Source organism: Pimephales promelas, chromosome 7 (genome assembly GCF_988280905.1).
Source record: "Pimephales promelas chromosome 7, fPimPro1.hap1.1, whole genome shotgun sequence".
Lineage (NCBI taxonomy): Eukaryota > Metazoa > Chordata > Actinopteri > Cypriniformes > Leuciscidae > Pimephales > Pimephales promelas.
In genome coordinates, this window is record NC_142775.1 from 35,059,028 (window position 1) to 35,075,360 (window position 16,333).

A 16,333-nucleotide genomic window follows, 5' to 3' on the forward strand; every position below is an offset into this window, starting at 1 on the left:
TGACCCACAGGAACAAGCCAGTTGCATGATCGATGCCCTCTTTCTGCACCACTCCAACCATGGTGTTTATTATCTTAAGGGTGGCGCTAGTGTGATCCCATACTTCATCATTCAGGTTTTGGAGATGCATGGATAAAAAGTCCTGGGCAATCCTGGCCTGCATGTAGCATTCTAGTAACTTAACTCTAGTAAATATATATATATATATATATATATGACCTGTTGTGTCTGTTTCCTTGGGTTTTATTGTATTTATGATTAAGATGATTTCCATTACACAAGAGTAGATGTTAAAACTTCATGTTGATTTGTACTCGGCTTTCAACAAGATAAGCACAAACTAAGACATAGCTGTACAGTAACCTATGCTTTACGCTTCTTTCCATATGGGGATGTGAATCTACTTCTGTCCGGCGTTAACGGCTGCAGTGTACTTGCTGCGTCAGCACACACAACGGCTGCAACTACAGTGTGGGCTCCCTATAGTGGATCAGCATGACAACCGTCTGGATTGAGCCGAGTAGGGGACATCTCTAGGGTCTTCAAGTGGGCACCGTGTTTCATCAACTGGCCTACGACACCTCAAGAGAGCTCAACAGTCGTCATTATTCAGAATCAGAAATATTGGACTGCTTAATGCGGTGATAGACCAGTCAGAATTATTCAGAAAACATATTGCTTATTTACTAATGCATCAATGGATTTAGACAGTGCCATGTTCTGTGTAATGTTACTCTAGTGTTTTACATGATGATCTTCTCTGTGCTTCAAGTGTTGTACATTGACCTTCTGCTCCTATAAAATAATCTGAAGATATGAAGGTCAAGAAATTGGAGTGAGAAACTGTAAAATAAGTGACAGTGAGTGGTTATTGGGGTGAATGAATCAATTGTTAATCCATTTCATTCACATTTTAGTATGTGTAGTAACAGAAAAACAAACAGTGAGGGCTTGTCAGCCTTGTTGTCTAAACCTCATACTCTAACTGTGACATCGCTCACTTGCTTTAAAGAAACACGCTGAATTTTTGGGACTTTAGCTTATTCACTGTGTTAGCCCCAGAGTTATATAAGTCCATACATACCTTTTTTCATCTCTGTGTGTAATTTAACTGTCTGACACACCCACCGCTAACCTAGCTTAGCACAAAAACTGGATGTAAATGGATAGAGCTAGCATACTAATGCCAGTAAGTGACAATAACACAAACATTTTCCTATTTACATGTTGTGAATAGGTCCTTGATGATCTCTTCAGGTGTGTTTGGATCTACCGTTATCCAGAGCAAGCCATTGATTTCATCATGTCAGTGTTTTTGGTTGAAATTCTATGAAACATCATGGTATTAACAGTCAGTTTTGTACATATGCAGCCTATGCCCTGTGAGAAGACGCATTTAGTAATTTAGCAGATGCTTTTTATCCAAAGACATTTTCTTTTTTATGACTTTGCTGTAATCAGTCAAATTTTGCTTGTTGTCTCCACAGCTCACTTTGTAGATCATTTCACATGGTGCTTTGCATGGCTGAATTGCCTACACACATACACACACAGCTGCCAATGTCTGACCGGACTGTAAGAAAATTCCTTTGCTTTCACATGCATGCGTGTGTAGTTGTGCAGCTGTCGTATATCTATACAAAAATTGATCCAAGTACAGATGAAGTTATATTAAGCGATAAGAGTTATAATAAGAGATTGCATTAGAGTGAGCTGAACATTTCTCCATATCATTACAAAAAGTCAATCCAATTTATTTACTTGAGCAGATTATTATCAATAATATAGACTAATAATAAAAAAAAGTCCATTCCCACATTGGTTCACATTTTATGCAAAACAGCAGTTAATTGTTTTATAAGCAACTAACACAAAGCAATCAGTCGACTCCACTAGACCAGAGACTGATTTTGTTTGATCTATGAATAAAAAATAATAGAAACCATATGTTCTCATTCTGTTTGTCTTGTGTTATTATTTTAGTGTAGAATGAATAGAGCTATAATGACGAAAAGTTTAAAAAGTTAAATTGTTAGGCTAATAATGACATTTTTTGGCTGCTCTACCTCAGCCTTCCGACAGCAAATGTCAAAATGACCGAGATGGCCAATCGTATCAAAGAAGGTGGGTCTGACTGTCTCACAACAAGAGTTCGTGAAAAGATCTAAGTTTATTGTGTATTTATTCAATTAAATCCCTAATCATTTAATTGTCCAATCCCCCTCCCAAGCACAAAAGTGAAACTCCGCCTATGTCTCCACCCACAATTTGGACTAATAAATAGGGCCTTAACGCAATCATCAGTACTAAACTGCTGCCTGCAGTCTCTAGAAGGAGCTGCTGCTTTAGTTTTACTATCTTGTAGAGGGTGTGATCTCTCCAGAAACTGAAAACACCAGCTCCTCTTTTTCAGGATTTAAGGATGTGGTGGTTTCTACTTTTCTTGGAATGGCTCGTGGACTGGGCTCGTGGCACGTTCTGGTATCTGTTTGGCAGGAGAAGTGGGCTGTGCAAGGGCACTATCAGTCCTCCTGGTCCACATGTTGTAGAGCAGAAGAAAAAGGACCGAGTGCTCCGGAAAGGTATGTAAACTTTAGACGTGTTGCGTGCTAGTGAAACAAGCTGACTGCAAATGGCAGGTGTCCAGTCCATTGGTAACTAACGTTATTTCTTGACCAACAGAATTTGATGAAATTGAAGTGCCCAGCAAATTGGATGTCATCGTGATTGGCAGTGGTATTGGTGGTTTGACTGCAGCGGCAACTTTAGCCAAACTAGGAAAGAAAGTCCTGGTGTTGGAGCAAGACAAGCAGGCAGGAGGCTTGTGCAAGACCTTCACTGAGAAAGGCTTTGAGTTTGACTGTGGTAAGAACCTCAATGATGTTCATGGAGTTACATAAGTTATCAAATGCTGAATACCTCAAATTCTATAACATTTTGTCCAAGGCTTCCATTATCTTGGACAACTTCAAGAGAACGGCTTCTTGAAAATTGCATTGGATCTGATCACTGATGGCCAAGTGCATTTTGCTGAGCAAGGTTCCCATGTGGACACTGTTGTTATTGGTAAAGGAACTCAATATAAAGAATACACCATTTACAATGGCAAGAAGCAGATGGAGGCTCATCTTAAGAAGCAGTTTCCCAATGACACTAAAGCAGTAGAGGAGTTCTTTAAAATCATGAAGGTATTTGGTTGATGGCTCTACAGCTTCTTTATCAGGCATTACAGAGTGATTTGGGTTTTACAAGTTTTCTTTTCCTTCTAGATCTGTTCAAAGAAGATCCATCTGTTGTGTATGCTGAAGATGGTCCCTCTCTGGTTTGCTCGCTTCATATTGTGGAGTGGAATCGCTGACTTGATCTCCCCAATTTTCAGATACTCCCGCACCAGTACAACAGACATGGTCCAGTCTTTTACAAGCAACCGTGACCTCCTCACTGTGTTTTCTCAAATATTTTATGGTAAGAAACTTCTGTTGTGTAACAAGCACTTGGCCTTATAATGTAATTTCAGAATAATTCTTTTGTCTTTCTCTTGCTATTTCTAGGTGTCCCACCCAAAAACTCCAGCTGCATGATTGATGCCCTTTTCCTGCACCACTCCAAGCGTGGTGTTTACTATCCTAAGGGTGGCGCTAGTGAGATCCCATACCACATCATTCAGGTTTTGGAGAAGCATGGCGGAAAAGTCCTGGTCAACGCTCCTGTGTCCAGCATTCTAGTCAACAGGAAAAATAATGCATATGGTGAGTTTTGAACTAGGGCCATGTCATTGCTTTCTTATGGCGGTAGGTTTGGAAGTCAAAGATGTGTGGCATCCATTACATTTTTGGCTTCACTTAGATGTGTGAAACAAGGGTTGTCTCTTTGCCTAGGAGTGGCTGTGAAGACTGGAGGTAACGATGTTGAAATTCAGGCTCCTGTGATCATTTCAAATGCTGGCATGTTCACCACCTTCAAGAAGCTTCTGACTCCAGAGATCCAGGCAAATCCAAGTAAGTGACCATGTCTTCAATACAGGCAGTCTTCACTCATATGACATGCTTGATCACTAGCCAGATTTTTTTTTTTTTTTTCCTTTCATCTCCTGCTTCCCTCAGGTATCCAGGATTATCTTCATACTCTAAAGCCAGGCAAAGGCTTTTTCCAGGTGTTTGCTGGCTTTAATGGCACTAATGAAGAACTGGGCATCTCCTCAACCAACATGCGACTGTATAAGAGCAACAACATGGATGAAGTGTAGGTCTTCAAGTCAATCTCGTTTTCAATTTGTTAAAAGCACATCTATAAACTCAACTGACTTTCCTTAGGATGGAAGAGTACTTTGATTCTGACAAGGAGGACGCACCTGACAGCATCCCAATGATGTACATTTCCTTCCCCTCTGCTAAGGATCCCACCTCATGCACTCGTTTCCCAGGTTAACTCCCCCTCTCTGTTTACAGTAGTACACCCAGAACCATCAAAGTAAGTTCACCAACTAAAGTGTCATTTGGGGGTGGTTTGTTTTAGGGCAATCACGCATGGTGATCCATACTATGGTCAATCCAAAGTGGTTTGGACAGTGGAACAATGTCAATGAGACCGAAAGAGGTGAAGAATATGAAAAATACAAGATGAGATTTGCTAATCATCTCTTTGACTGGGCGTGTGTCCACTTTCCCAAGCTGAAAGAGAAGGTAATTTTTTCTTCATGTTCATATTTGTGGGGTTTTTTTTTTTTTTTTTTTTTTTTTTTTTTTACTAATAAAGTGACATGGAAGTTGAGTGATTGTAACTTTTTACTGTCTTCCATAGTTGGTACTGTTGCATGCAGTCAGTCCCATCAACATGCATGGTTTGGGGGCCACATATGGATCTATGCTGTCTGCAGAACATAATCTGGAGAGATACCAACCTCTGAACATTGCCAAGATTAGGTGCAATACACCCATCAAGAACCTCTACCTGTCAGGTAATCTCTATATCTTTGTTCTGAAGTTAATACAGCAGTTATTTTAGCCCATTATAGGCATGTTAGTTGTGCTGGTCTTGATTTATTCCTATATGAAAATCAGCTTTTTTTTTTTTAGGACAAGATGTTTTCTCTGCTGGTTACTCCGGTGCTCTCCATGGTGGTCTTCTCTGTGCTTCAAGTGTTGTGGATCACACTGTAAAAAATTGTAAGCCAGTACAACAAAAAAAATCTTAGTACCAATTTCCTTCAGTTTTTTTTTGTTCACTCAACTTTTGTAAATAATAGTTATACTAACTGAAATTAAGTTGTCACTCACACAAAAAATATTTAATTGTGTCAACTTAAGATTGTTAGTTTTGTGGAGAGGTGCAACTATTTTTTAACAAAACTTTTTAAATTGAGCCAATTCAACATTTTTGGTCTGTAGAACTCAATGTCTTTTGTTGAGTGAACAAAAAAATCCTATTGGAAATTGGTACTAAGTAATAATACGTTACGACTGGAAACTAAAATAACATTGCTTAAGTCAAAAACTGAAAACAGTGAGTCAATGTTAACAAAACATTTATTCTTGTTGGAGGCAACAAGTACACTTACAAACTGTTATAAAACTGTAAGTGTAATTTGCAACACTGCAAATTGAAATAATAAAATACTGCATCACAGTAAAACAGTTTTACAAAACACTGCCAATGCACATGAGGAACACAATCTTTCCAAATTTAAAAGACCATCCATCTACAAAGAAATGTATCAAGTAAACATGAAACATTTAAAGGGTTAGTTCACCCAAAAATGAAAATTAAGTCATTAATTACTCAGCCCCATGCTGTACCAACCCCGTAAGACCTTCGTTCATCTTCGGAACATCAATGAAGATATTTTTGATTAAATTTGAGAGCTGTCTCACTACCACATTGGCTGCCCAAGGGACTGGCTCTTGACGGCCCAGAAAGTCAATGAAGAAAATGTTTAAATATACCATGTGACTACCGTGGCTCAATTATAAGTTTATCAAGCGACGAGAATACTTTTTGTGCGAAAAAACAAAAATAACGACTTTATTCGACTATTCCTTTTCTTCATTGTTGGCCTGGAAACGAGACTTCCTTAGATTTCCACGACGCATGCGCGAGAACTGAACTGAAGTAGTTAAAGGAGATCGCAATTCTCGCGCATGCGTCGTGGAAATCTAAGGAAGTCGCGTTTCAGGCCAACAAGGAAGAAAAGGAATAGTCGAATAAAGTCGTTATTTTTGTTTGTTTTTTCGCACAAAAAGTATTCGCGTCGCTTGATAAACTTATAGTTGAGCCACGGTAGTCACATGGGATATTTAAACATTTTCTTCATTGACTTTCTGGGCCGTCAAGAGCCAGTCCCTTAGGCAGGCAATGTGGTAGTGAGACAGCTCTCAAATTTAATCAAAAATATCTTCATTTGTGTTCTGAAGACGAACAGAGGTCTTACGGGGTTGGTGCAGCATGGGGGTGAGTAATTAATGACTTAATTTTCATTTTTGGGTGAACTAACCCTTTAAATATCACCTGAATCAACAAATATCAAGTAAACGAATAAGCATTTGGCCTTTTTAGAGAATTCAACCCAGTACAAGTCGTAAACATTCAAAATATTTAAGCCAAAGCGATTCAACAATGAAAATTGAAATACTGCAAGTCAAAGGACAACTCCGGCGCAAAATGAACCTTTGGTCTATTTACACATTGTTACCTATTCAACCGTTATCTGAGATTTGTTTTCATGATTGCTGAATGTAAATAGTTTTATCTCTAAAAACAGTTTAACCTATTATGCTAGTATAACGCTAGTATATAGGGCATAGAGTAATGACAAATAAAAATCGCTTGTTATTACCACTAACAAGGCTCAAAATAGCCCCACACTAACACGATAGCATAACAAGGGTCCCTACATTCAAACCGAAGCATTGAGAACTTTGTCAGTGTCCAAACAGTTTAATAAGAAGATATTTTATACACACAGTCAACTCGCGAATACAGGAAGAAGCCATCTTTGAAAAATAGTCTCTACCAGTCGATCTACGAACGCCGATCCAAGTGCGCTGAACTGTGCAGAATCTCATATGGTCCGTTGTTTCAGGAAGAAACACAAACATGAACCGTTTTCTTCTCTTCAATATGTACACGTAGACTACTGTTCGCGCTCACCTTATCACCTTGTTCACATCTCACCAGCGCACTTGGATCGGCGTTCGTAGATCGACTGGTAGAGACTATTTTTCAAAGATGGCTTCTTCCTGTATTCGCGAAGTTGACTGTGTGTATAAAATATCTTCTTATTAAACTGTTTGGACACTGACAAAGTTCTCAATGCATCGGTTTGAATGTAGGGACCCTTATTATGCTACCGTGTTAGTGTGGGGCTATTTTGAGCCTTGTTAGTGGTAATATTTGTCATAATACATTTTTAACTGTCATTACTTTATGCCCTATATACTAGCGTTATACTAGCATTATAGGCGAAACTGTTTTTAGAGATAAAACTATTTACATTCGGCAATCATGAAAACAAATCTCAGATAACGGTTGACTAGGTAACAATGTGTAATTATACCAAAAGTTCATTTTGCGCTGGAGTTGTCCTTTAAAGGGATAGTTCACTTTGAAATTAATTTTTGATATGTTTTATCTTACCTCAAGGGCATCCAAGATGTAGGTGTCTTTGTTTCCACAGTATTTTCAATTTTGACATTTTTCAGTCAAACCGTTGTTGTCCATCAGTCATACACTGGAGGCTAAGGGGGTCCACCAAAAAGCATGCACAGAGAAGTCCAAATTAAACATGATTTAATGACTCGTAAATGTAAGTACACATTGATGGCCTAAGACACGAAACGAGCGGTTTGTGTGAGAAAACGAACAGTATTTATATCGTTTTTACCTCGTGTAATCACAGTGATCTGAATCAGTTGTTCAATGTCCAACTGAACCGAACTGAATCAGTTCAATGTTATGCCGGAAGTGATCGCTTGCGTGTGACGTCACTCAATATCTACACGGAGATTTCGGAAGTTTAACCTTTTACTAAACATATTTAGATATACCGAAATAGTCTTCCATTGCGATTTCCCTTATATTTAAATATGTTTAGTCTTATCTAAAGAGTGAAGTAGGCGCGCAAGCGATCACTTCCAGCGCATGCGCAGACCGAAGCGCCCGTGCCATCAGATCATTTTGCCATGGCTATGATTACAAGAGGTAAAACGATATAAATACTGTTCGTTTGTGTCTTAGGCCATCAATGTGTACTTACATGTACGAGTCATTAAGTCATGTTTAATTTTGACTTCTCTGTGCATGCTCTTTGAGGTGAACCGATTAAGGACCCCCTTCACCTCCAGTGTATGACTGATAGACAACACCGGTTTGACCTAAAACATATCAAAAATTAATTTCAAAGTGAACTATCCCTTTAAACACTGCTGTTAAAACAGTATTACAAAACACTAACACTGAGTATCGATTCAACCATGAAAATTGAAATACTGCAATAAAACAGTATTACAAAGCGCCAACATTGAATATGAAACGTAGCTGAACAGTAGCAAATGTAAACATTTTAGAGAATTCAAGGCTAAGTCTTTAAAATTCAAATTTCACTAAACAATATACATTAACATCCTAACAAACAACATCATTATGCCAAAGGTACCCACCAACAGTAAAATCATCTAAAACTCCCTAAATAGCAAGTAGCTCATTCTTTAGGGACTGGACTCTGTTGGTGCACTTTTCTCCAAATCCCACAAAGATGTTCTGCACTGCCTCAAATGTGTATTTTAGTCCTTTTGAATACTCAAAGTTCACCGCATAGAGAAGTCCAAAGAGTACCATGAAAGCAGTAGGAAAGTCAGGTAGGTCCTCCATGACGACGGTTTCCTCAAAAATGATGGCGAAGTTTAGACATGTCTTTGTTGTCTGTGAGATATCGTCCTCTATTTCTTTCAAATCAGTGTCCTAAGAATGATATAAATTTCACTAAAAAAATGGTTGTGCATATGAAAAAAAAACAAACAAAGCTCAAACTCTTGCAAACAAAACATGGCACTCTGACAAGCAGGACAAGGATAAGAGCCATGTGATCAAGCTCACCTGCCTCATTACTCACAAAAGGAGGTCCGGATGAATAAAAGGAAGAGCGAGAACAGTGCAAGATGAGTGAAGACCAGGCCTGGATTATTTATGTTACGTTTTATTTATGCGTCTCTTGACGAGTCCCTCACAGAGGACTGCCGCTCAAACATAAACAAAACGTAACGTAAATAAAAATCTGTTTAAGAAAAAAAAAAAGACAAACGTGAATGATCAGTTTCATGAAAGGCAATTTAATGAATGAACAATGAATTTGCACTGCAAAAAAAGCTTTTCTTTAATTAAAAATTAATATTTGTGTCTTGTTTCCAGTCCAAATATCTAAAAAGTCTTAAATCAAGATGCATTTACTAGATGAGTAAAATACTAGTAGAATAAAAGTAGAAAGCAAAAATAAGTGAGTTTTTGTTTAAAAAAAGCTAAATTATCCGATAAGAAAAATAAATTAATTCAAACAAAAACAAGAATATTTTTCCTATTCCATTGGCATACAATTTAGGTTTTTTTTTTAATTAAAAATTCGATTAATTTATTTCCCCTGAAAACCAGACAAATTATCTTATGGCTTTACGCCTAACGTTACTCATCTAGTAAATGCATCTTGATTTGAGACTTTTTAGATATTTGGACTGGAAACAAGACACAAATACTAAATAAGAAAAGCTTTTGTTGCAGTGTATAACGTTAGCTACCTAGGCTTATGCTTTTTATTTTATTTTTTTAGCGTATGACAACTGCTGCACAGATATTTTTCAAAAATCATTATCTCTTCAGAAATTTATTAAATATTAATCAATGTGTACTGTTGGAGCAATTAATCAGAATTCTCAGTTGCCCTTTATTATTAGCAGATGGAGAGAAATGTAATATGTTAAAGTCAAGAATGTGCGCGACTGAAAAAAACGATAACGTTACTGTGCAGTAAAAGCCATCACAACAAAAAACTTAACGTAAATATTTCACGTCACGTTAAAATAATGAAAAATAAAGCTTGATAGATTGATTAAAATCAAGCTAGATAGATTTAAACATTCGGTAATGTTGATATCTTACAATGTTAAGTTAGTGGTGTTTATATTTTTTTCTCCAAAGTAAAGTACAACAAAAAACAAATAAAAGCACTCACCATATATTTCTCCGTCTGGATTATTATCGCCCACGTGCTGCCTCTAGATTTTCTGTAAAATCTGTAAAGATTTTTCTTCGGCCGCTTGATGAACAACACGCCTGTTATTCTCAAGTTGTTTCTCCCGCATTAAAAAGTGAACGTTGACGTTGAGTCATAGCAAGTTTGAGCAAAGGTCACGTACTGGGGGCGTGGTTTGGCACGAGAGAAAAAAATAATGTTTATCGGAAAACATGCTGCTAATTCTTTTTAAATGTATTTTTTATTTAAATTTAAAATAAAAAAGAACTCTTTGCTAGGCTAATTGTGTTATGTTCTGTCTGTGAACCCAATTACGCAAACTAGTGAGATGAGAGCTTTGGCGCCCACTAACGAACTTCACAGTAAAAGTCTTAATGCTTAATTAATGCTGCCTTCACGTGCTATCTTAAATTTCCTCCAGCTTTTGAAATCGTGATTTTGACTTGAGGTCAATTTTAAATTAATTTCCTTTTTATTATTATTATTATTATTATTTTTTTTTTTGATGAAGAAACTAATATTTATAAGAATTCCAATACCACGTGAAGGCAGCATCATTTCCAGAGTTCATAATATTGCTGTGCACAATATACTACTACTACTGCTGCTGCTATTACTACTAATACTACTACTACTACTAATAATAATAATAATAATAATTATAATAATACATTATTATTATTGTACATTATCTGTATATTATTATTTATACAGTGGGCATTATTTAATTGACAATAATACTATTATTAAATTCAACTTTATTTTCAGACTTAAAGTCCATAAAATGTATGTGCGTCTGTCTATCTATCTATCTATCTATCTATCTATCTATCTATCTATCTATCTATCTATCTATCTATCTATCTATCTATCTGTTATTTTACAGCTATACATTAGGCTCAATGAAGTTATTTAAAAAAATAACTAAACAACCATGTTTCTTCAATGTCACATAAACAAATTGTATTTGTATCCGTATTTGCTAGTGGGAGGGCAGTTACTAACTTAACTTAATAAGTTGGCGGAAGTTTTTTGGATGAACTAGCAAAACCTTGTTCACAAAACTAAACTTTTTAAGTTTATGGAAAGAAACTTGGTTTAGGTTGAATAAATGTATTAAACATAGTTGTGCTGACTTTTTCATAGAATTTTGCTGAGCCAGCACAACAAAACCAGTCATTTGAACCTTTTTCAAGTTGGGTTTTTTACAGTGCACTGTCTGTATGTTGACCTTCTGCTCCAACAAAAGAAACTCAAGAGGAAGGTGGTCAAGAAACTAGAGTGAGAATATATTACATGTATCTTTACAGGAAAAGTTTGTCCAATGGTCATGTTCATACTGTTGCATCTTGTTTTGCTGCTCATTTGTCCCCTCTGCTCTTAATAAAGCTGTAACTTCTGCACCATGCCTTCCTGGTAGCTTTTTTTAGAAAACCAACATGTGTCCAAAAATAATACTGCTACCATGGACACTCCACTCAAAGTTCTTAAAATTGACTTGACTAATTGGTTGGTAACTGTTCATGGTATGTCACTAGATGGCAGCATTTCGAACTTTAGTTTGTTGCAGGGAGTTTCAGACACCATGGTTCCTGACTTTCATTTGTCAATGGGAGGGGTATCTTCATTAGCAAGTGTCCACAAAATACAGAATGACCAGGGGTGCTTCTCAATATCCCTCCTTGCTCCTCCGTCCTCCATCCGTGAGGATCGAGGAGTCATGAGCGAGGATAAGTGTTTTGACTAAATGTGACGTGTGTACCACTTCTCCTCCCCTTCACATCGGTCACAACCATTTTAATTTATACTTTACCTTTGCAGTTTATATAAACCTCACATATTTCAACAGTGGTGCGTGCCTATCTTAATTATGAAAACTAAACTTCGACAACTTACAGTAAGGGCAGACTCTTTTAGCACTGCTGACACTGGGGTGATGCTTGAGTGATCAAGTATTCCAATCTATATAAAAAAGCTTTTATTTGATTGCTCCATCCTCCTTTTCTTTCCTTGGAAATTAAATGAGGATGAACAAATAAGAAATGAGAAGCACCCAATGATTACTTTTAGGCTGTTCATCCCATAATTAGATGTTTTGTGAACTAATCTAGCTTATTTTTTATTTCCAGGAACATCCTTTTATCATATCTAAAGGAGATTGGTGAGATTTTACATGAAAAAAGTGCTTTTTATTTAATCCCACTTACTAATATTACTATATTTTAAAAGTTGAAATATTCTGCAGAAAATACCACTTGTGGTTCTAGTAGGCTAACTGAGTCTATAATGTGGAGATCAAGTCTCATATTGAACACCACTACAAAAAATCCAGTCAAGTATGCCTTGACTCTTACGTATGGCTGTTTATAATTGTGATTCCACGATGATCAATCCAAAGTGGTTTGGATCGTGGAACATCAATGAGACTGAAAGAGGTGAAGAACATTGCTAATCTTTTTGGCTGGGCTTGTGTCCACTTCCCCAAGATGAAAGAGAAAGTACTTTGTCCTGTGTCATATTTGAATCAATCCCATCAACATGGACCGAGTGCCCCATATGGATCCATGCTGTCAGCAGAACACAATCTGGAGAGATACCAACCTCTGAATATTGCCAAGATCAGGTGGAACCACTGATCTATATAGAATGACTGGATAGCTTGTGACGTTATAAACAGTGAAACCACCACGCCGCCATATTGTGATTCCCCAGTGAGCTCACGCGTTCTATTGAATCAGTAGGAAATTCTATGATTTGACTGAGAAAACATTGCGTAACGGGACACCGTTTTTAAATCTAAAGTCTCCCTGAACAGTCTTACAACACAAACATCCTAAACATTTAAATGGGTAGGCTATTTGTTTAAAGTCGAAAATTATTCCTACTTATTAAAAATTAAGTAGCTTAGCCTATGTGTATTGTGAACTTATATAGCTCTTTCAGATTGTGTTTTAGGCTATAGATCTGTTCAAGTATTTGAGTTTGCAAAAACATGTTCAGAAAATGCATATACAAATTGTATAGGTTAATGTTCGCCTGTTTCACCTCGTATTTACCTATAGCTACACTGTACACGTCTGTGGCGCGTTACGGCTGCGACACGGGTTGGCTACCGGAGCTGATCGCCCACTCGAGTCAATGCATCCGTGAACCACACGCCAGAGATAGATCAGTGGGTGCAACACACCCATCAAGAACCTCTACCTGCCAGGTAATATTCCAAGTTTGAGTGTTTAGATATTAGATGAGCACAGATGTAGGAAACCAGCAGTCATTATTAAGAAATATCGAACTGCTTAATGCTGTGATAGACAGTCAGAATTATTCAGAAAGCCTTACAATAATATTGCATATTTAATAGGGCATGAAAGGATTCAGACAGTGCCATGTTCTGTGTAATGTATTTGTACATGTTGGTCTTCTCTGTGCTTCAAGTGTTGTACATTGACCTTCTGCTCCTCAAAAAGAAGAGATGGTCAAGAAATTGGAGTGAGAAACTGTAAAATAACTAAGTGACAGTGAGTGGTTACTCAGGTGAATGTATCAATTGTTAAACTATTCCATTCCCATTTTAGTATGTTTTTGATATGTAAAAACAGAAGAACAAACAGTGAGGGCTTGTCAGTCTCGTTGTCTAAACCTCATATATCATCGCTCGCTTGCTTTAAGGATTAAAATGCTATAAAATCAAGGTAAATCTCAAGTAAATTCTTTATTATAGCATGCACATCATCCACACAGTGATTATTCTGAATAATAAGAATGAACAAAACTCAGGCTTACATTTGTGTGTACTGAATGTTTGCAGTAATGTATTGACTGGTTCTCTGTGCATACAATATTATAGATTAGTGATCGACCGATATATCGGGCCGATATTTGAGGTTTTTACGTGTATCGGAATCGGCCGATACACCGCTGCGCGTTCGCCGATAGTTTTTTTTTTTTTTTTTTTTTTCGGCGTTATTTATAGACAGGCGGCCACGGGCAGCTCCGTGCTGCTGGAGATGCTGCAGTTCACGTGCCCCGCCCTCCCCCACTAGCAGAGTGCAACCTGCTCTTCACGAGAATGGTAACTTAAACTTTCACAGGATCTTTTATGTTTGACTGCTGAAATATTGTCAAACACTTTGAAAATGGAAACCCGTCGCCCTATAACTGTTATGTGCTTGCAACTAAGCAAGTTTGTGGGTCCAAATGGAAAACGCGAATGCCTCGTCAATAAAACTTAACTGCTTGCCATTGTATTAGGGAGCTGCAAATAGCTAAGGTGTAGGCTATCCGTTCAGTATGCATTAGGACTGTCTATGAATATTCTACATTCGAATTTTTATTAATTTTGAAGGTGAAAATTAATATTTGAATGTGGAAAAACACGCCCGCGGTTGCAGACTAATAACGTTACTACAGCTGCACAGGTCGCTCGGAGCGCTCACTGTCGGTTATATACTGTGAAACTTCAATCACTGAATGAAGCCTGCAATATTTGGGACAAGAGTCGCGACTCGCAACCTTAAATTGCTTGCACAAAACTCTTGATCAGCACTCAACATTTGTTTGTTGATCATTTAACCGACGCGCAGAGAGCGTGAGGGCGAGAGAGAGAGAGAGAGAGAGTGCCTGTGCGAGACAGAGTGAGCTCTGCGGTCTTGGCCATTAGTTGATGATTTACTTGCTTTTTAATACGTTTTCAAATATGTTTAAACTCAAATAAACTATCTAATACTAGTAGTTATGTCTCTTTGTATTAATGTGTCCTGTTATTGACGTAATGCGCGTCAATAACAAAACGCGCAAAGGGATGTTCGAATATGTTTTTTAGAGGGAATATGCAAACGCCATTTGAGCAATTTTGACAGCCCTAGTATGCATACGGTAGCTGTTATGAACACTGGTCATAGGATTAAGTAATGCCAACGTTGTTCTGTGCTTTTTGTGGATATTTATTCAGCGCCCACCTGGTTGAGGTTTGGACGCGTGTGGTGTGTCCCTCGCCATCGCAGTGATATTACAGACTAGACATGCTCATTTTATTTTATGTAGAAAAAAATGAAACCATGGCAGTACATAGTTCGTTTCTTTTAAAATGAAGTACAGTGTGCACTGTGCACTTTATTATGCTGGTTGCTACTGTGTGCAATAGTGTAATTATTTAATTTATGCTTAAATATTAATTTTCAGCACTGAACTTTTTTTGTTCTACTTTATGTTTTTAATATTTGTTCAATTGTTTATCTACTTGTTCTTGTTCTACCTCATATTTTTTTACTATTTGTTAAATATTAATTTTTGAAGTTAGTTAAATGTTACTTTTATTAAATTGAGACCTGTAACATTTCTTAACGTCATGTCATTTTTATGATGTAAATTAAGGGAGCAAAATGTATCGGCTCCAAATATCGGCTCAAGAAAATCGGCAGCCCGTATCGGTCATCGGCTAAGGCTGATGGGAAAAAAATCGGTATCGGTATCGGCACTAAAAAATCCATATCGGTCGATCCCTATTATAGATTAGTCCCATTTCTTTTGATGTAAGTTGTTCAGCACATTCTGTTGCAGTTATCTTTGCGATAGCAATAATTTAATAAAGCTGTGAATGATATGCCATTCAAAATGTGCTGTAAAATATTTTAATATTCTCTGTTGTCCCCTTCTTTTAAAAATGTACAAATGACCACCAGCGTTCGCTAAGACTGAGACTACTATACATCAATGACTTTGTCAGCTGCAAACACTACATTATAAATACATTTTTATTTAGATTATATGTATTTAGCCTACAAACAAAACATATTCAATATGAATATCCCCAGTACAGAAAAGGAAGTCTATGCATAGGCTTAGCCTACATCTGTAAAAATCTTGTGTGTTGCAATAAGTATTTTTGAGTGGTATAGTCAGGTCATAATCGGTGAACGACTCAACTAATCCGTTTAGTGGCTGATAGAAAAACTCCATCATATTACAAATGCAGAATCAGTGAACAAACCAAAATGAGTCAATGGGATGATTCAAACTTCCTTAGTATAGAACAGTGCCAAAAATATTATTTTCCCAAAGTTTGTGTGCCTGTATCTCTAAAAGTATTAAAGTTAA

The 16,333-nt window shown here is 37.2% G+C and overlaps 1 protein-coding gene and 1 long non-coding RNA gene across 2 annotated transcripts; one reads left to right on the plus strand and one right to left on the minus strand.

The window, feature by feature from the left end:
• Positions 1-2,261: 2,261 nt before the first annotated feature.
• Positions 2,262-11,640, plus strand: LOC120486996 (inactive all-trans-retinol 13,14-reductase). Its single transcript, XM_089133389.1, has 12 exons — positions 2,262-2,582; positions 2,683-2,865; positions 2,947-3,188; positions 3,270-3,465; positions 3,552-3,749; positions 3,879-3,998; positions 4,104-4,242; positions 4,314-4,423; positions 4,516-4,682; positions 4,801-4,957; positions 5,076-5,165; positions 11,449-11,640. Exons 1-12 carry the CDS (start codon positions 2,423-2,425, stop codon positions 11,520-11,522), a joined length of 1,836 nt encoding a protein of 611 aa, XP_088989515.1. The 5' UTR covers positions 2,262-2,422; the 3' UTR covers positions 11,523-11,640.
• On the minus strand, positions 8,313-10,701 carry LOC148978384 (uncharacterized). Its single transcript, XR_016169335.1, has 3 exons — positions 10,217-10,701; positions 9,091-9,268; positions 8,313-8,955 (listed from the first exon to the last, which is right to left on the minus strand). It is a non-coding gene; the product is annotated as an uncharacterized LOC148978384 (long non-coding RNA).
• Positions 11,641-16,333: the final 4,693 nt, after the last annotated feature.